At 41.9% G+C, this 21588-nt stretch overlaps 2 protein-coding genes across 2 annotated transcripts; both read right to left on the bottom strand.

The window, feature by feature from the left end:
- Positions 1–451: 451 nt before the first annotated feature.
- On the bottom strand, positions 452–12313 carry zbtb22b (zinc finger and BTB domain containing 22b). Its single transcript, XM_056398783.1, has 5 exons — positions 12174–12313; positions 9741–9977; positions 6921–7667; positions 5695–5973; positions 452–5078 (listed from the first exon to the last, which is right to left on the bottom strand). Exons 2-5 carry the CDS (start codon positions 9975–9977, stop codon positions 3984–3986), a joined length of 2358 nt encoding a protein of 785 aa, XP_056254758.1. The 5' UTR covers positions 12174–12313; the 3' UTR covers positions 452–3983.
- A 1116-nt stretch (positions 12314–13429) lies between these two features.
- Positions 13430–21015, bottom strand: kifc1 (kinesin family member C1). The gene is made up of 17 exons (XM_056399407.1): positions 20953–21015; positions 19896–19994; positions 19607–19706; positions 19234–19287; positions 19003–19086; positions 18472–18670; positions 18183–18348; positions 17749–17916; positions 17374–17487; positions 16944–17030; positions 16644–16841; positions 15487–15651; positions 15186–15324; positions 14743–14882; positions 14538–14611; positions 14374–14449; positions 13430–13963 (listed from the first exon to the last, which is right to left on the bottom strand). The coding sequence occupies exons 2-17, from the start codon at positions 19989–19991 to the stop codon at positions 13919–13921; spliced, it is 1905 nt and encodes a 634-aa protein (XP_056255382.1). The 5' UTR covers positions 19992–19994; positions 20953–21015; the 3' UTR covers positions 13430–13918.
- Between the last annotated feature and the right edge of the window lie 573 nt (positions 21016–21588).

Genomic DNA, 21588 nt, shown 5'->3' with positions numbered 1-21588 from the left:
GCAAAATTACCCACAAACACCAACCGAAGCGGAGTCAGAGAGGAAACACTGGAGGTCACACACAGATCACTGAGCACGAAGAGAAGCCAACAGTCCTTTCACTCAGACCGAGCTCCAAACCCGCATATAAAAATATCCGAACCTGCCGCCTTCACAGAAGGTAAAACATTCAGGTCCTGCGTCGCTCTGCCGCATCTCACTGTGACTGTGAAACATCTCTACAGGAAACCAAAGGTTAGAGGTCAGGGGTGACGACTGTCCTGTGCTGTAGCTACACAGGCACACTGACGGATTTTCTACAGTTGACTTGGTTAAAGGTTAAAAATATAAAACGGAAACAATAACTACAAATCTTCATAAACACATTATCATCACACTGCTGCAGGTTTATATGATCATAACCTCTTAATAACAGTACCAGCTGTGACCACAGGGGGCGCACATCTGTGAGAGAAAATACTGATCAGAAAAAAAAAAGGATTTACTTTATCACATATAACAATATATTTTTATTCTATATAAAACCATGTTTGTCTTGAATTTCACTGTATTGTATTGAATTACGTAGTTTTCCTTTCTGAATGGATCAAGTTTTACATTTAAAGGACCAGTGTGGAGGATTTAGTGCCATCTAGTGGTGAGTTTGCAGATTGCAACCAAGTGAATACCCCCCTCCCCTCACCCCTCCCTTTGCAAGCCTGTAGGAGAAGCTACGGTGGCCTTCAAGTGACATAAAAACACAAAATGCGCCAGTGTTGGTTTGTCCACTCTGGGCTATTATAGAAACCAGCTCCCTATACAGATAATGAAGGGCTTATTCTAAGCTTAAGATAACAACGACAGTTAGTTTCAGGTGATTATACACTAATGAAAACATATCGATATCATAGATAGATCCACCTGAATCCTGCACACTGGCCCATGAAGTGAAATGTGATGAACAGCACGTTGTTAAAACTAATGTTCTAAGAATTTAAGGGAGGAGGGCATAGCTAACCCTGACTGAAGAGCGCCCCCTTGTGGAGGATCTTATCTCGTTCAGATCATTTTCCAACTGGGTGGAAGTGAACAATGAGTTCTCTAATGAGTCTGTAACTTTCTGTATCAGGACAGAAACAAAAACAAGAAATAAAGAAGAAGACAGGCTACGTTTAAACTTTAATAAGTGTTAATAGCATCAGTTGTTTTTGTTGCGGTAACCTGCAGTTTAACATACGACTTGTGCACTAATACATAATGATGTAATAACTGTTTAAGGTGTCACAACACAAGAAAATCTGTTTGTTTCGGATTGGTATAAGAACTGTATGTTTTGTTTCCTCTGTAAGATCAACAGAAACAGAGACAGGTGGAGAATGAGCAGGTCAACGTGCTGGTGAAGGCACCTGAACCTATTTGGCAATAACACGCTCTCAAACATGTCGACACACACACGAGATGACGAACACGACCTCCTTCACAAACAAAACCAATTCTGTGTTTTAATGGAATAACAAAGGCAGCAAAGTATTGAAACTGTAGTGTATCACCCCTGTCAGTGTGTCTTTTCAGTAGTTGTACCATGATCAGTATGGTCCCTAAATGCATCACACAGACCTGATATTATGTCAGAACTAGTCCCAGTATATGTAGATACAGCACAGAACTCATGAACATGATGTTTGAAACTATGAGGTCACGTTTCTCTGAGGTTTAACATCTTGTTTCATTGTGACTAAACAAAGATGAACTTCAAGCCCTGAACTCCCACAAGTAAATCGGCACTAACAGTGTCCGCAGTCTGTCCCCAAATATTTATTCAGCAGTGGTAAAACATGGCTGCTATTACCAGGGTTTCACTTAATGATTATTTTATTGATTCATTCATTTTGATCAGGTTGTATACAGTTTGGAAGATAGACACCTTAAATGTGCCTCACCGCAAAGCTAAAGTGCCAAGTAACCTAAGCTAACCCTTTCCCTGGTCATTTATTCATCATCGATATTGTTTGAATATTATTTTCTGTGATCGGTCAAATAATCAATAATAAAGATTTACATAAATTTACACAATTTAATTTGTAGAGCATCAAAACTGTAATTGAATAACTGTCTGTCCATCAACAGTCAGTTAGTGGCTCAACAATAATTATCCACTGTTTCACGATATTTATAAATTGTAATATTCATGATGTTTGACGAGTCCGGTTTTTTACTTTTGTTTTTTCATGGAATAAAAGTTTTTTCTCCGGTAGTTCCAAAAGTGAAATCTCAATCTATCAACCTGGACTTGTAAGAAAACCTGTATTTAAACCAAGCCCGTCGTTATCTTTTGTTTCAAACCACCTTCACATCCAAAACAAGGGCCGGCGTGAGACCAAAACCACAACCACTGCTGATAAATATGAACAGAGAGGAAACACTGCTTCGCTCTTTCACCGATAAACAGACTGAATGTGTCTCCACACTGAAAAGCTTCTGGGAGGTCAGGACCGCCGTCACTCAGTCGTGCTTCTAAAATTATTGCAAGAAGAAAAACGCCACCAGTGGAAAACATTAGAACCTAAACACGAGTGTAAAGTCCACACGAAGAAGAAAATGAAACGTAACAAAACGCTGTCCAGTAAAAAGAATAAAACATGTGACTTGTTTGTGTGAATAACAGCTACTTCTTTTCAATCAGGTCCATGACTTGGATTACCATTCAGAGGAGGTATACACACTATACTCTGTATAGCTTAGATAAGAAAACCATCTACCATCACCAGGTTTCCCACAACCTCCCTGACACTCCTCTTGGAGAGATGCATCGTGGGTTAAGATCAGTTCTGGGAAACTTTCAAACTCATGAACTCCTTCATACGGCAGCGACTGCATCAGTATTTAAAGTCAGTATTTGTTCCTGGTCTGATGACCTACAGTATATCTCTATGTATTTACAGTAAGAATAATATATACTCCTCAAAGCACGAGAACTCTGTGAACGATAACATAAGAAAGTGAAAGCAGGGAACAGCAGCAAAACCGGCGAATGACACGGTTCCTGTCTGGCGGATATCCTTCCCTGTACACGTGTCGGGGATCTACGATTAATCATTGTGCCGTTACTGTGATCCAAGCAGCGCCGAACTATCGTCTCAAACAACATGGCAGTGCTGACGGCTCGTTACGTGGGGCACTGAGGCAGGGAAAGATGTATCGCTGCTGCTGTGAGGAACTTAAAAAAAACACACACACACACACACACACACACACTCACACATCTGCAATGTTTGAGTTTGACTGAGTTGTCTGAGTGAGCTTCATGATTCCTCCCTGACGCTTCGAAATCTGTTAAAATCCTTGTGCCTGTTTCCAAAAGACGCGACGTGAATCTCATCGTTTCTTTCATTTTCATCTTCTCTCGCAGCTTTTTTTTTTTTTTTTTTTATCTGATTACAGCAACAAATCACAATCAATACGATACTGCAGAAAATCACAGCAATTTAGAACAGCCATTTTTCTACTCTACTGATACTATAATGTTGCCACAGAAGGTAACAGTTAGTGAAGCACTGTCTTTACATTTTTGGTTTCCTCTCCACACGCACACATTCTTCCACCGAACCAACAAAAATAAACATCTTGGATATTTAAAACGATAGCTTACTCACTGAGACAAAAGGTCCATTTTTCATGAGGCCACTTTTTCGGAGGCAAAGTTGTCTGAAGTCGTCGCGGAACAAGAACTGCAGACAACTTCAGATGGCACCAGCACAACCACAAGTCTGTTTGAGAAACTTCACAAAGACTTGACTGGAATCTCAAAGTCCCGTTTTTCTGTAAACACCTTCAGGTTCTCCAGGTTGTGTGTCCAACGGGAGCCTCGCCTGTTTACGCACTTCCTGCTTCAGACGCTGAGTGACGGCAGTTCAAAGTGTTTCAGAGGAGCACCGCGCGGGAACCAGGAAGTCGACTGTTACCTCCCCGAGAGGCGCCCGTTGGACATGACACACAGTTTTGGTTTAAGTCACGCTGCTCTCATTGGCACTGACTTCACACACGTCTTCGTCACACACACTTCGACCTAACCCTAGACCAAACATCCCAGATCCCTGACCCTGACCTGGACTCTGAGAGACGACCCCTAGGTGCGCTCCTGCGGCGGCCATGTTGTTGCTCGCACTGTTGTTGCTGCTGCTACTTCCTGTGGCTGAGACGCCTCCGTGCTGCGGCGACAGAACGGCACCGGAAAGATGCGGAGAGGAAACAGACACTCCCCCTCTCCCTCCTCCTCCCAGCATATTACCCTGACCTCCCTCAACCGCAGACAGGAGGAGGTGAGGGGAGGAAATCAAATCCGGCCCATCATCACCTCCCCCTCCCCCTCGTCTCCCTCCCTCGCCGCCGCTCCCACCCTCCCCGCTCTCCCCCAGCCCGCTGCGCCTCTCGCAGTGCGAGCGGTGCCTCATGAAGCTGTCGCGCCACATGAACTTCTTGCCGCAGCCGAGGCAGTCGTACGGCTTGAGGCCCGTGTGCGTCTTCATGTGCTCTGTGAGGTGATGCTTCATCTTGAACTTCTTGGCGCAGACGGGGCAGTGGAACGGCCTCAGGTCCAGGTGCATGTTAATGTGGCGGTCCCTCATGCTCTTGTGGGTGAAGGTTTTACCACAGTGACACATAAACACTTTCCCTGAACCCCCGGTGCCGCTGTTGCCGCCGCCGCTGCCGCCTCCACCTCCGATCCCCCCGCTGTCCATGCCATCGACTCCCAAACCACCCTGCACCGACAGGTGGACCGCGCCGTGCTCCAGACCGGGACCTTTGAAAGAGGCTGCTCCGATCATACCACCTGCCATCCCCAGGGGGGGGGCGGCAGCGTCCAGAGAGAGTCCGGAGGCCTGGCTGTACAGGAGGATCTGGTTCCCCTGCATGTCCAGGGGGAAGAGCTGGGCCCGGGCCGTGGCTGCGGACTGAACCTGGCCCAGCAGCGCTGACACAGCACGGTTAGCGCTCTGGCTCTGACCTGCAGCGCTTTCATGAAGGTGCTGCGCTAACGTCTGGTCCATTAAACTGCCTTCAAACTTGAGGTAGTCTTCTGAAGACTGGCAGTAGTCCATCTGGAGACAGACAGGGAGAGGGAACTTTAGATGAAGCTCAGTGATGAAGGCAAACAACACAAACCTGCAGCATCAGGACACTTTACACCATTCTCTGCCCACCATTTCCCAACAAGTGGGCCGACAAATCATTTGCATGACAGTACAATTTAAGTGAAAAGATGTGAATAAAATATATATATAATTAATGTTTTTAAATGTTTAAAAACAAAATGATCTTTGCAATCTGGCGTTATTTTGCCTCTGCATTGTTTTAGGGTCGGATGTGGGCCACCAACATTTTTGAGATGGGGCCCTGAGTTTGAAAAGGTTGGGAACCACTGCTCTGCACTCAGCAGTGCAGCAGGTGTCTCTTATGCATGCAAATAGAAACGTTCCTGAATTTAAATATCTCTGCACATCACTCAGGTTGGGCTGAATGATGTATTTCTGTGTCACCCGGAGAAAGAAGCTGCTGCAGTTTGAGCATTGTTGAAAATCAGCACCTTTGGCGCTCTCTTGTGGTTGTATAAAAAAAGACACTGTACTAGTTTTCACCAGGTGTGACTCAATTTATACTCAATAACTTCTGCTATCAGAATTACAAAAGTTTCTGCAAAAGCGACCGTCAGCTGACCTGTGAGTCCATGTCATTCTCAGCTCTACTTCCCAGCTCGGCTGAAAGGCTCCTGACGTTGGAGATGTTGAAGTCGCTTCTCTCCCTCTCTCTGGCCAGCTCCACCTCCCTCTCGTCCTCGTCTTCCTCGTCCTCCCCTCCCTCCTCCCCGGACACCACGATGAGGTCGTCGTCCTCCGTGCGTTCGGTTTTCACCACCACCCACTGTTTGCGAGGCATGATGCTGGGCTGGCTGTAGGTGGGACGCTTCTGCGGCGGCAGCGCTGAGTCCTCCCCATCCTTCAGATTGAGATATTTCACATTATAAAACACTTATTATGAGATATCAGGTCTTTGCTGTATCAAACGCTTTGTTTAGTGTTTCAGTGCTGAATAAAACCAACCTGACCAGAAGACCAAAGCTGTGTTATAACAACCTAAATGATGAGGGAATAGATTTTGGATTTTCAGGAAACAGAATCTTTCTCGTGTTTAAACAGAGCTTTTGCTTTCCTCTGGTAATTTTGCACGTGAACACAGTTACAATATTTATTTTTACATTATTTATCCCCAACCATGATTTTGTAATATTTGAAAATTGTTGTAATAACATCAAAATATTGTAAATAAGAAGTGACCTCTGCCTAATATATAATTTCTCCTTTGACATAAGATCTGCAGGATGTTTATGATGAGAAAACAAAACAAAAAATAGTTTCCTCTTTAAAAGTTACTTCATGACTGTGGAACTGCAGAAATCTGAAAACCAATTATTGACAGACAAAAATCAATTTTGATTAAATATAACTTCAAAATAAATTTCTAAATAAAATTTTTATTATTGTTTATTGTTATGTTAAGGATTTAGATTGAACAGATTATCAAGTGAGTGACTAATTTCTGTGAGCATTGCAGTCTCTGTAGGTATTTATTTTCTTTCTCTCTTCTTTAATCACTTGTTATATTTTATATCAATATAATTAATATATCCCATTTTGTATAGATTGTCATTTGTTAAGACAAGGGGAGCATTTGTTTGTTTTTTATACTTTTATATTTTTCCCATCCTTCATGTTCAGAGTGAAAGCAGCTCTTATGTGCTGAAGCATTTCAGGATGTTAAAATTCAAATAAAAATATTGTGGCAAAAATTAAGTAAATAAATAATTAAAGTAAAAGCTTTTTATATTTAAAGGTGCATTAGTGTCAGTTGCTCACACTATGAGACCCTCATGTCTGCACTCTCACCTGATAGGACGACACACCAAAGCTGTCGCTGACTCCGACTTCCTGCTCTGACACTGAGCTTGCTTTCTTCCTCCTTCCGCTGCCTCCTCCTCTTCCCCTCTTCCTTTGGTGGTACAACACCTCCTCCTCTTCCTCCTCTACTTCGTCCTCCTCTTCCTCGATGAGGAAGGCCTCCTCCCCTCCCGATGGCGTGCAGTAGCTGGGGGTGTTGCTAGCCCCGCCCCCGTCCACCGAAGCCCCGGCTGCGGCTGCACTGCCTCCCCCAAAGCTGCTCCCGTCCCTGGGGCTGAAGTAGTTGGTGCTGCTGGGAGACTGGCTCTCGCTCACTGACGGGCGGCTGGGAGGTTGGGAGGCACGCTGGGGCTCGTTGGACCCCACGACCTGAGCTTGACCTGCACCACCGTCACTCCCGGCTTCAAGCCCACCAGCTGGCCCCCCGTCACCGTTGCTGCTGCTACACCCGGGGTTAGCTGACCCTGCACCCCCTCCCACACTGGCTCTGTCCTGCACGCCTCCGCCTCCTCCACCCGTCCCTCCTCCGGCGGCAGCTCGGCCCTCCTTCAGCAGCTCGGTGCATTTGTCCACGATGTGCCACATCTGCAGGACGCTGCCCACCGTGAGGTAGTTGACGATGTCCTCGCGTAGCATCCGGAGCTGACCGGTGTAGGCACAGCTCAGCACGCTCTCAAAGGCCAGCGGGTCCATCACTGCCGGGATGGAGACTGTAGACATGTTCTTCAGAAGTACCTGGGGATGGATGGACAAGGATACATTTATCAGTCTGATACAGCATCCTGCCAAGTGTTAGTGAAACTGGTCTTTGTAAGATGAGTAAGGAACTTGGAACAGAAACCTCCTGGTGGTCGTCTGCCTCCTCCTCTCAGACTACTTCCAGGTTACATCTCTGTTTATCCAGAGTCTTATAAAATATGAACTATTTGCGTGACATTTTGTCATAATTGCTGTAAAAAGTTAGAGTTATGGTTAAAAAGTGTTTTCTGAGGTCACCATGACATTTGACCTTTGACCCCCAAAGTATAATCAGTTCATCTTTGAGTCCAACTGGACATTTGTGCAAAATTTGAAGAAGTTCCTTCAAGGTGTTACGGAGATGTTGGAGATATCCCTCCAGCTCTGGCTGCCGCCGGCGTGGAGGAATAAAAAGCATAAAAACTGAATTTTAAAGTGTAAGTAAGAGGCTGCTGTCACACTGCAGGCTTTTATTCTCATTTCTAAATTTATTCCCATATCTGATTAATCTGTAATTGTTCATATCTACTCTGTCATGCTTATCCTTGTGGGTGATGATGAGAAATAACAACAAGCAGATCAGTTTGAACACAATTTACAGTGTGAAGAAAAAGTGTGTGACCCCTTTTGTTTGGTCATTAAATGTGATCTGATCTTCATCAAAGTCATAGATGCAGACAAACACAGTGTCTCTAAACTAATAGAACACAAACAATTATAACCTTTTGTATCTTTATTGAACACAGCCATGAAACATTCACAGTGCTGGTGTGAAAAGTAAGTGAACCCTTGGATTTAATAACTGCTTGAACCTCCATCGGCTCAAATAATCTGAATCCAGCTCTTTAGTAGCTGCTGATCAGAGCTGCTCAATGTTCAGGGGGAACGCTGGACTGTTCTTCCTTATAGAGCTGCTTCAGCTCAGACATATTCTCAGGATGATCCCAGAGGGTCTGGGCTCTGACTCCAGAAGGTGGATTTTCTGAAGTCATTCTGTGGTAGGTTTACGTCAACGTTTAGGGTCATTGCCTTGTTCTCCCTGGGTCGGTTCTCCCAGTGTGGGTTCTCCCAGTGTGGGTTCTCCCAGTGTGGGTTCTCCCTGGGTCAGTTCTCCCAGTGTGGGTTCTCCCTGTGTGGGTTCTCCCAGTGTGGGTTCTCCCTGTGTGGGTTCTCCCTGGGTGGATTCTCCCAGTGTGGGTTCTCCCTGTGTGGGTTCTCCCTGTGTGGGTTGTCCCTGGGTGGGTTCTCCCTGTGTGGGTTCTCCCTGGGTGGGTTCTCCCTGTGTGGGTTCTCCCTGTGTGGGTTCTCCCTGGGTACTCCCACAGTGCGAAGACTTGCAGGTTATGTTAACTGGCGAGTCTAAAGTGCTCATAGGTGTGAATGTGAGTGTGACTGGTTGTTTGTCTCTATATGTCAGCCCTGTCATAGTCTGCCAACCTTTCCAATGTCAGCTTGGATTGGCTCCAGCCTGCGACCCTACATGAATCAGCGGTAAGCGATGGATGGATGTTTGTCTCTGGCAAATCAGGAACTTGTGTCTAGCCACAATAAAAACTGACGGCTGGAATTTACAGTAAGTTAAGTAGATCTTGTAGTTGTAGAAACATCGAGATAAAAACACAAGCAAGCTGCTGATTATGCACCTGAGTCCCACTATTATTGATTTTTTAAAATCCAATTTTACCTTTTTAGTATTTAAAGTAAACACAAATGAATGCACATTTCTAATGTGATTCACGGATAATAACAACATAAACTGACAGTGATGTCATGAATCTGGTTTTGAAACTTGACTCTCCTTGTTGTTTGAAACACATTGTGGTCTAATGAAGTCAGCTATCTCCCTCTGAATCTGTAGTGAGTTTCATTATTGTGTCTTAATACCCTCTTTGCTGAGTCTGGCTGAGCTGAGCTGTCATAGCTGCAACAAAATCAAAGGTAACGTCTCAAATACAAGTCGCACATTTTCTACGAGGAGCTTGTATGTGTTTACACTGATTAGAAAACGTCAGATTTCTGTCATTCACAACTTGTTTCAGAGCCAGAGACATGACAGCACACCGCTCCCACCTGGTCATGGAAGTAGGGTGAGGACGCGGCCAGGACGCAGCGGTGGGCCTTAAACACTTGTCCCTGGACGTGGATGGAGAGGTCGCAGAGCCTGCCGTCCTCTCTCTGCCGGTTCAGGCTGTCCAGCACCGAGGCCTGAGCGCTGGGGAAGCACACCTGCACCATGGAGCCAGAGGTGTCGCTGGGAGCCGAGCCGCTGCTGCTGCTGCTGCCCACTTCCATGGGCAGGGACTGCATCTGGGAGGTAGAAAAACCTTCATGACTCCCACATTTGACAGTTAAACTGAGTTGAATTTCTCCAGAGAGGTTCAGTCCAGGCCACAGCTGAGTCTGATGTAGTTTAATGCGAGCAATTAGCATTAAGTTTACAATGATATAAAGCTAAAAAATAAGCAGCAAATCCTCACATTGAAGAAGCTGCTGAACAGAAAATATGGACAATTATTTTCTTAAAAAAATACTCTGATGATTCATTTTCTGTCAATCAATTAACTAATTGATGCAGCTCTAGTTTGGATTCAACTTTCTGGTGGTTTTGGAGGCTGTGGAAGTGCATGGCACTATGACCGGAGGTGTTTCTGATATATTTACTCCACTCTCTATATATATATATATATATATATATACCGGTATATATATCCCAGTATATATGATGCAAAACAATACAAGAGCACAACAGAAAACTACAGCTTCAGAAATGACTATAAAGTTGAACTGACACCTCTCTAAAATACAAAGCAAAACTGAACATTATAGTCGTCATAGGTAGAGATTATCTCCTGGCTGTCGTATTGGGCTGCATTAGCTTTATCTGCCTCTCAATAACACATTAACTTACACGTTGTATTCTTATTTAGCTGAACAGTAGTTGTGCTTTTGAGCAAACATTAATCTCAGCACTTATATAAAACATTTACCAGTTAATTTAACTCCTCAAACTCAGCCAAAATGTGATTTATTAGTAACACTTTAGCTTATGTACCCAAATGTAGAATATATATATATATACATATAAAAGCAATATATAAACATTTAATATTAGTTTATAACACACTATAATGTGGTTGTGAGAAGATATAAGTGTTGATTAATGTATTTATTAACAAATATAACTCCTACTATAACTAATAAGTGGAGGCTGCTGAATTACAGATAAATGGCAATATAAAAAAACACAGCTGTAATAATGTGAAATATGTCTTCATATAAGTTAAAATTGTTGATAAATACTGTAGATTAGCAACACCATTAAAAATGTTCTTTTATCTACTTGCAGCTACATTAGAGCAGTGGCTCTCAAAGTGAGGTCCGGGGGCCCCCAGGGGTCCTTGAGGGGGTTCGATGAAAGGTGGAATCACTATAACTCCATCCATAAGTAATACAAAGACAGGATGTGTGATTATTTTAACCATGGGTTTCAAACCATTCTCTGTAATAAAACATCTAAAAGCAAAACTTTTATCAGATGGGGTTCCTGGTATAATCTGTGTCAGTTTAGGGGTCATTCGAGTGTGTTTTTAACCAGTAATTAAACATTTATATTTATATAGTGCTGATGCTGACAGGCTAAATGCTAAACAGGGGGACTTAAAGTTTTTATTAAATAAAAATCAGCTGATATTACCTGATAACTTTGAGTTATTTCTCACTCTGACTAATTCTCAAACACTTAAAGGACTCCATGCTGAATATTGCCATTGAATGTGATGCTTTCTTCTCTGTAATCACATCTTCATTCTTGATCAGAGATGTATGGGAGGTGGTAAATGCAGAGAAAAGAGGCTAATTAGGGAAGCAGTCGCCTTGATTGAGCATGTTAGCCTCTTAATTTAACCAGAATACACTGCTAATTATTCCAGACTTTTGCATCTGAAAGCTTGAAGTGCATATTTGAAGTGTCTTTGTTAGATCTCAGTCTGTCTTTGTGCTGCATGTTGCATCCACCAGACTGTCCCTGCACTAATTGCACTTAATAACAACACAATGACAGTTATAAGAACAGCTCACACCAACAGTGTCAGTTTGTTCCTCACAGACAGACATAACAACACATCTCTGAAAAAGCTCCTCCATTTGGAAAGTGATCAATTAATCAACAGGAAATATCTACATCACACTTTTTTTGTTGCTGTTATTAGCGCATGAGAAAATCAACAGCTGGAGCACAGACACAGTTTCAGTTGACAAGCCTACAAAAGCAAAAAGCTGTTGACTGTAAATGAAGCTGTTGCTGTTGTGGAGATGTTTCACTGATGGTGGTCCTCCTCCCTCCTCACAGACACACACACAAACACTCGCATTAGCCTCAGACTCTCATCATGCCGTTACAGATGTGACGTTAGCCTGCTAGCTAGCTAACACGGCTGGCTATCGGAGGGGGGGGGGGGGTAAAAAGAAGAAGAAGCCACGAGCCGCAGCCGACATTAAACTCACCGCTTCAGTTGACAGTGCAGCCGATCAGAGTGCGGTCTCTGGCCGAGCCGAAGACAGCGTGTCCCGCCCGTTTATCCGCGTCCTGAAGTTTGAGGACCATCTTCTCTACATGTTCCTCACAGCTGAGCTCTGCAGCGGCAGACAGCGACGCGGCGCCTTTAACGGGCTCCAGACACACGAGCCAGACTTCGGCCGACAGAAAAAAGGAAATAAATAATCAAATAAACACATTTACATATATCGTGAATTTTACTAATATTCAAATGATAGTTTAAAAAATGAAGGTTGATTAAAAATAATAAGACATGATTAAAATATAAATGAAATCAAAAATAAAATTAAAATAATTTAAGTAAATAATTTCATATTATTTTAACCAGTATTATTAAATTGTCTTTTTCTTTTTTCACACACACAAGGTAAATACACTCAGTTGGCAGATTATTAGGAACAACTGGCTGAATTTAATGCAGGCTAATACAACACCAAAAAACCTGAAGGTGTTTCTATTATTTTGTCTACTCCATTTTTATCAATACAACCGTCCAACAGCAGCACGAACTACATCCTCTAAAAATGACCATACAGTTCCATCAACACCTCTCTAAAAAAACTGTTTAGTAAAACTGAACATTACAACCTTAATGGAGGATTTATTGCAGTTTTATCCAAGTGTTTCCTAATAAACTGCAACCTGTGTTTAATGTCCAACTTTTAATTTCTATCATTCTCTCCATCTATTTCATGTAAATCTTTTCAATCTTACAAATAAATGACACACTGCTCAGAGAAATTAAACATAAAAAGAAAAAGGAAAAAAAGTTGATTATGCTGCTGCCTTGTATAGTGCATCTTTTGTCCAATGTACACGATCTGAAGCAAACACTAATGTGACTGTGATTCTGGTAAAACAATGAAAATCCATCTGTTGCCACTTTTATACAAAGAACCAGCCTCTCTTAATCCCAGACTGTCCTCCAGGATTGTTGTGTAAACGTAACTCTCAACTACAATGAAGTTTGCCATCTTAAGCAAGTCAAATCTGCAATAAAGGCAACAGGATATTCATAGTGATTGATTTATCACATTTACCGTTAGTCTCTGCAACTTTATTTTTGTAAAGTAGAAGAAACAATACAGAAATAAAAATACATTCTAAAACATAAAACACTCCAGTATACTTTGGAAAATGAACAGTGTACACAAGATTAACCGCAATTATGGAAGCACAAAACACAAGGCAGCTCAGGAAATAATAAAGTAGCCCATCTGCTGAATGTCTTTATTATTTCAGTATGTTGAGCCAGAGTACAGATGGAGAAAAAAAATGACAGTATGAGTTTAACTACTACATTTATTTGCAATTATTGCTAAGTTACATGCAACACACCATATTTAAATTGAAAACAAGTAAAAAGATAAAATATGATTTGACTAATGGGGATTAAATTTTCAAAAACTCTTGAGAGCTGTATATGTATTAAAAAAGAAATATGCATATATACACATCCACTTGATTTACATAAAGGTGTAGGAATTTTTAAAAGCCTTTGTTAGTGATCACTAATCATGGACCTGAGAATATACAAAAAGAGTTTTGGTTCTTACTGATTGGCACCAGAGTGTACCAAACAGCACAATGTGTAAGTAAAAGACACAGGAAACTGAACATTTCACGCTGGGACCACAATGGTGAAAATAGTAAGAACAAGTTTTTTTTCTGTTGCTTTTTCAGGAGCTTCACTCTACTTCCTGTTGGCACTTGCAGTCCCGATAACACAGTCGTTCACCTGTAAAGACAGAAAACACAAAAACGTTACGTGTCAAAAATGTGAAAGTCACATTGATGAGAAAATCAGTCTGAATTCTTCAAATGAGAGTGATGCATTAAATGAGCATTTTTGTCAACATCGGCTGTAAAAATCAGTTTTCAGACGCTTCTCCCCAACACCATTCAACGATCAGTCATTTGTTCCTTAGTCAGCAGGTTATCTCAAAAACATGTCAACAGATTTGACTGAAATCTTTTGTTAAATGAACAAGGAAAGTATCTTAACCTTGCACGGTGGTACACTTTTTTAAACGTTTCTGCTTCTTATGAACTTTGCTGACAATGAATCAACCCTAATGACATTATCACACGAGACAATGTGTATTTCTCAAATAGAAAAGATATCAAACAACCATAGATGCCACTGACCTTGCTGGCAAACCTCAAGGAGTTGAGGGTTTCCCCAAAGCTGTCTGTCTCTGGGGCGATGTTCACAAACATCAGGCTGGTATGAGAAAGACAGAAGTATAATCAACATAAATAAACTCAGCTCAGGTGACAACGCCTTGAAGCTCCACCGATGAAGAACTCACGTTTTGCTGTTTCCTCCTAAGCAGCCCTGCAGAAGGTAGGTGAGCTTGGAGTTTCTGTATGGAACATAGCTTTCCTGAAATACAAACAGAATCAATTCATGTCAATCAAAATAAACAAGCTGAATTTAGATGTTGTCATCCCTAAACCAGGGTGTGAATAAACCATATATATATATATATCTCAGCGTTGGCATTTATTACAGACCTTGTTGGCCAGTGCGGCGATGACGATGCCCAGGTTGGACAGGGAGCCGTTAATGGCCGTCATCTCTTTGAAACGCTCACCCTGAGACTGACTCTTCAACATTCTCTCACTGCCAGCCAAGTCCACCAGGCACAGAGTGGCTGTACACACACAAACAAAACAAAGACAGTAAAATCAGATTATAAAAAAACATGCATCACTTCTGTAGAGACTGCAGCGATTTTAGACAACACCTGACAAAACAGAAGATGTTGTGTGAGGCACAACAACATTAATGTTGAGTCATCGGACCTGAATTTTTTTTTTTTCCTTTGCTCACCGAACTGATGCCCAATTAATGCTTTTTTTTTTTTCATTTATTTTTTCACTTTTTTTTTTTTTAAATTCTACAAGTGAAGCAGTCACAGCCCTGACACTGGCATAATCAGTGGGATTATACTCACACTTGCATTTGACATCCCTGCCAGCGTTCACTCCCTCGATATCCAGCTGGAAGACTGAATGGGAGCGAGATGAGCGGTCATTCTGGGCTGTCTGGGCTGTGGAGCGATTCTGATTGGCCAGGGCAATCAGGCCGAGAACCTGGTGGGGATCAGAGTGATGTTTTACTTTAAAATAGTATGTGCATAGTTCACAGATATGTCAATCATTCTTGTCCACAAATCTGCTGTGAATTTGTTAAGAAGCAGGTTATGTTGCCGATCATGATGACATTTAAGTGACTGACATATCTGCTTGCCATACCTGATCCTCGTTGGACACCTTTTCGTAGGTGAGGTTGGTGATTGTCAGCTCATTGTTGGTCGACTTTCGGATCTCATGCTCAGGCCTCTTGCTGGCCTTGCCGGTGTAGAGGAGGTCTCGCAGGGTCTCATTATAGATCTCAACAAAGCTCGCTGTGAAGGTGAACTGAGAAATAGTTCCAATGTAATATCATGCCTTTATATATATATATATATATATATATATATATAGGCGCAATCAGAGTGCACACAGGAGATATAAATCAGTAGTGTGACATGTACAGACTCTAGGTTTGTTGTGTTGGCTGGTTTTAACAATGGCACAAAGAGTATTAATTTATACCAAACAAATGCCAAAAGAAAAACCACAGTGGTGCAGTGGTTCGCACTGTCGCCTCATAACAAGAAGGTTATGGGTTAGAAACCAGATTTGCCAGCATGTTCTCTTGGTGTTCCTGCTTTCCTCCCACAAAGACATGTAGTTTAGGTTGTGTGAACGTGGCCGTGACTGGTTGTTTGTCTTTATACATCAGCACTGTGATAGACCCCACGCTCACGCTGTGTCAGCTGGGATGGGCTTCAGCCCCATGACCCTCAAAGGATAAACGACATAGCTAATGTGTGGATGGATGGTTACAATGGGTCATTTGTTTTATTCCATTTGAAACAATAGTTAATTAAAACATTAATACTTTGTGTTTTGTGATGTCAGACATGAAAAAAAAAAATATTTTAGCTCTGGTAATTGATACTACTGCTGACATCTTACACAGAAAGTACTATAGTAATTAACTGAGAAATCATTAAGCAAAATTACTTGGAGCAGCAGCCTTTGTTGGCATGATTCAACAAGTTCACACATTTTTAATGCCAGGATTTAAAAGTATGTTGATTTCACAATAGAAATAACTGACAAGTAAAAGCAACTGTAGAAGCATCCGTCTACAGTCCGTAAAAACTAGCTAAATATAATGAACATGTCTAACCAAAAAACAAAGAATTACCAAGTAACTTACAAACTATAAGCCTGAAATTAAGAATTTAAATGTGTTACAACATAACAAAGGTGTACATTTCTCAGACTGCAGTAGGAGTTCATTTTAAACTCTATAACCTACTTTCCTGGATGCACTCACATGTATGACAGCAGACACTAACCTCCCAGCCTTGTGATCCCAGTTTCTCTGCTGCTTTGAAGATTTGCTGCACGGCTCTGGGAATGACACCTCTGCTGTCATCGAACTCCTCTCCCTCCATAGTGTACGTCTTTCCACTTCCTGTCTGGCCATAGGCAAAGCAGCAGACGTTGTAGCCGTCCAGTGCCGACTGCACCAACAGAGAGATCTCTTCAAAGACCTGAAATATATAAATAAAAAATGGTTGGTATTTTTTCATGATAGGTCACAGATTGTTTTATATACTGTATATTGTAAATTGTGATACATGTGTATTGTTTACCTCCTGTTGTGAAGCCTTGGGGCCAAACACTCGGTCAAAACTGAAGTTGTAGTTCTTCTGAGTATCTGCAGTTTTGCCTGTGTGGGACTGTAAAGCAGAAAAGGGCTCCATTTAGTCTTGTAGTTTGAGATGTGCTCATATAAACAAAAACAAATGTTTCCGTATGTCACTTGTTCTTTCAGCTGTATATGTGATGACCGGGCACGGCCCACCCCTCTGACACTGAGACGTATGTTTGTTACAATGGCTTTGACAGCCAACTCATTTAGATGCTGTTTTTCTATTCTACAATGCAATTAACTTATTAGACAATAAATACATCAGAGACAGGACTTCAGATACCTGTCATGGCCTGCAGAAAAAACGCTTCCCTGTTTCCCTAACTACAAACGTGCCTGTGAGAGTTCTGGTACACTGACAGGATTCTCACCTCCTCTGTTTTGGCCAGTGTTATCATCTTGATGTCACTGTCTGGGAGCTGGATGTGCTTGCTGAGGCCTCCATCCACCAGTGGGCGCACCCTGCAAAACACCCTAATATTGCCCTGCGTGAGAAAAGTGATGGAAAAATTAGTCTCATTAGTCAGAGAGAAGGTTGTTGTTTTGCTTGTCGAGTGCCAACAACACAACAAAATACAAAAATAATCACAAACTACAAAAAGGAAAGAACTTAAATTTCCTCAGTACAGATACAGTTAGAACAGAAGTAGAGAAAAGGAAACTGTGAACGCAGCACATGGTTCAGCTGAAAGGCCTTTCACGGTGCCGTCACTGGGCTGTGTTGCATGGTTAACATGGAGACTCGCCTTGAGCTCCTGGATGGTATTGTGGAGCCGTCTGCGCTCCATTTCTCCAGCATGAAGCTCATCCTTTTGCTGGGCCACCGTCTCTTTGAGACAGCGAACCTCCTCCTCTGTGTCTCTGAGGGTTGTCTGCAGGCGGGCCAGAGTTGACTCCTGTACGGAGAGCTTCATCTGGAGAGAAAAGAAAGAACAACTTTCTCAAGATCTTGATAGGATTTCAGGAAAGTAAAAGGTCCTTGTTTTCTTGGTTAAATACCAAGTTGTTCAATAGAATAAATAACAGTCTTATATAAATCCACAGAAAAAGTATGGCAATAGTTCCATGAGAGTTCTGGACCCTTGGCAGGTCAAGTCTGTCAAATAATGGCATATTATGTAATGATGCTACACATCCAAAATAACCACAATTATCTGCTGTCCAGAAGCTGACATTATACCTTGAGAGTTTGTAGCTCTGTCTCTTGGCTGTCTCGCAGCGTCTCCATGACCTTGTATTTGACCTCTAAGTTGGAGAGCTCTTTCTGAAGAGTGTCCTTGTCACTAGACACTTTCTCCAACTCATCCCGGACTCCTGACAGTGCCTGCAGCTCCCCCTCATACTCCCTTTATTCAGCAAAAAGAAATTAAATTTGATGGATTACAAACAGATACATTAGTAACAATGGAATGTAATGACAGTAAAATGTTAAATTCAATACATTTTTCCACACTAAATGGTCTTTGCACCTGATCTGGTTCCGCTGCTTCTCGAGCTGTTTCTCCACTTCAACCACTCTTGTTTGGCTCTGGACCATCGAGCCTTTAAGAACCTCATTCTCCTGGTTGACAGATTTGACCTTGGTCTGGTAGTTACGGATCTTACCCTCCATGTCACTGACCTTACCCTTGAGGTCCCATGCTTGCCGTCGCGGGGCCCCGCCCCCACCTGTAAACAAGAGCATCATCAAGATTTGTGACAGATCTATTCAGACCTCAGTCTTCCTCAGTTTTCACAGGAGACATCTTGAAATGTCTTGGTAGAAAAAGCAAAGTATAATCTTTTCTGCTTTGCACCATTTTTCCACAGATTTTAACATTTCATGAAAACTATTAATAATAAACATAACCTCCAAACCATGGTTTGTCACTTGTCAGATAGGGTGGTAGTTGTAGTTTTCCTCTGCCATGCACACAGCCATTAACTAAGCACCAAACATTAATTTAACTGATTGGACATGATTTTGTAAAGAAAAAAAACAAGTGGAATGGATTTCTCACCTGCTTTTGTGCCAGTGGAAACAGCAGGTTGTTTTACGTTGCCTCCCTTTGCTGCAGCTGAAGCTATAGATGGTTTCAGTACACCTGATGAGACAAAAAACCAGGAAAGGACCATGCATACAAATCAGTGCTCCAGGTGAAATTTAGTGATGAAATGCCTGTAATTCTGACATAAATATAAATCCCAGCTCACAACCTTTACTCAACTGCCCAGCAGACAGGTCATCTTACCTCTGGAAGGACCAACAGCCACAGTGGCAGCTCCCACACCTCTGACTGTCCTAGCTGTGAGGGACAAAGAGAGACAGAGAGAGCCATGTTTAATATTAGGACAAAGGCATCATTAGGCACCTCAAAATAAAGAAAATATACAAGCTTGGAGGAAAAAAGGGCTGAAACTGTGTCTAATGATACTTTGCTAGAACTAATCCCCAAAACATATGCAACCCTGGGGCATTCTGAAATGTTACAAGTGAGATCTAGAGATCTTCTTTTTTCCTAGAAAGATCTAGGAAAAAATACCTGCATGAAAAGTTATGTACCGTTTCTGATCTTTGTGAAAAACAGAAAGATTCTGAAACTCGTGTTTGAGCGAGTAACTTACAAAGAGGTGCCCTAGTTGCTGCAACAAGAGGCCGCTTGCCACCGATGACTGTAGCTGCTGCCTGGGGTTTGACAGACTCTGGGTCCTTACGAAGCTTCTTCTGTAAACACAAAAAAAAAACCCCACCACCACCAGCATTAAGCAAGAGCGGTGATTATTGAGCTTTTTGAACTATAGAAATAATCTACTTTGTTTTGCACATGATCATTTTAGGGACAAATGTTTACCAAACGTCACGATGGAAACAAAGCAGATGAAATGAAAGATGTAGATGGTTTTTAGTACAAACCTGAGCAGGCGCAAAGTCTTGGCCATTCTCTGAGCTGCTGCTGCTGCTGCTGCCAAGGACCCTTTTGCTGCTTGACATAACTGGTAGGCGGGACATGCTCTGTTGAGAGTTGAGAGGTAAAATATGGTCGAACCAGAACAACACATAACAACATCTCAAGCATGAACACTTCTGTTATTTTTCACTGTTGGATCTGAGTCACAGAGATAATAAACAGTTACCAAAACCCCCAAAAATTCAAACCTTTAAGCAAATACATGTCCTTCCTGGACACCACCTTTGTTTGGATTGGGAAAGGTCTCCATTTAGAAACAGATTTAAAATATTTTTGTCGTGCAACGGACAGAATATTTTTCCTGTTAGTTTGAAAAGTTTTTGAGGATTCCGGAAATAGCCTATAGTGTTTTATTAAATGCATACAGAAGTACAAACTGGAGGTAGGGCATGATCTGATCTGCTACACCGGTTGTTTGAGTATAAATTAAATCTCTGTGTATATTATTAGAATCGTAAGGGAAATCAAAAAATAACCCATTTTTTACGTTAATCTCAGTCTCAGATTAAGTGTATCACACAGATTCTACGGGTGCGGTTTAATGTTACGCTGTACCTAAGTCTCATATGAGTGAGTGTTAAGACAGCCAAAATAACAGCATCGAGTCAAATAATGTTTCTTCAAACGACAATAATCGGACAAAACGAAATGGACCGTGTTACCAGTTACCACTCTAACAACTACAACAAACTTAGGTTACGTTACAATAGTGATAGCGATGGCTAACCACGCATCCAAAGCCAATACTACCTGCTGAAACGTAACCAAACTCAAACATAAGATGTGTCGTATAGCAACGTGTTAAATAAAAATTAGCTTCGATTGTAATGCTGTTCCAACCAACCAAAGTTCATGATATCACGTAAATGCCGTTAGCTTGAGCATACAGTAAACAGCTCCGATAAATTACTGGACCAGTCGTTTTTGGGCACATGTTTGCAACACGCCTTTTACAATTAGGAATAAGCAAAATTATGCGTTTTGATTTATGAAAACAATTACCTTAAACAAAGTTCAGTCTCCGCTCTCTACAATCCTTCACCGTCTCCAGCCGTTTGAATTTGAAATTGAACTATTTTGGTAGGCGCTTCGGACAAGCCGCCGTGATTGGTTGAGCCAGCATAAACCCCGCCTCCGTGTTTTTGTGTGCTTGTTACGCTCTATGGAGTGTCCCGATTGGGCGGCATATACACTGTTTGCACTGTTAATCAAGGGAATATCCAGTTGATGACTTGATAGGCGAACCAAGTCACATTTATGATTCATTATAGCCCCCTCACTTAGGAAATTTGGCTCACTTCTCATTATTTCTTCATAATTAGGTGGGACTGCTGCAAAAACTTTAGAAGAAAAGAGCTAATGGTTTTTGATTGGCAAACCAAAGTTAAAGAGGTGTCTTTTACCGTGAACTCTTCCTACAAATTCTTACTTTCCTGTAAAAAATGTTTTTTAAAACACTCACAAAAATAAGGATTTTTACACATTGAATCATCTTTTTGACAACCTTAATTTTCTTTAATCTTAGTTCAAGTTTCATGCATGTTTCAATCCATTAAAGCAATGTAGTTTGGCTTATGCATGAAGCAGTGCAGCTCAGTCTGTCTGCATGTGCTTCAACTCACGCAATATTACTCACAT

This window comes from Seriola aureovittata, chromosome 16 (genome assembly GCF_021018895.1).
Source record: "Seriola aureovittata isolate HTS-2021-v1 ecotype China chromosome 16, ASM2101889v1, whole genome shotgun sequence".
Classification (NCBI taxonomy): Eukaryota; Metazoa; Chordata; class Actinopteri; order Carangiformes; family Carangidae; genus Seriola; species Seriola aureovittata.
The sequence above is the reverse complement of the archived record's forward strand: the minus strand, read 5'-3'. Positions and strand labels throughout refer to the sequence as shown.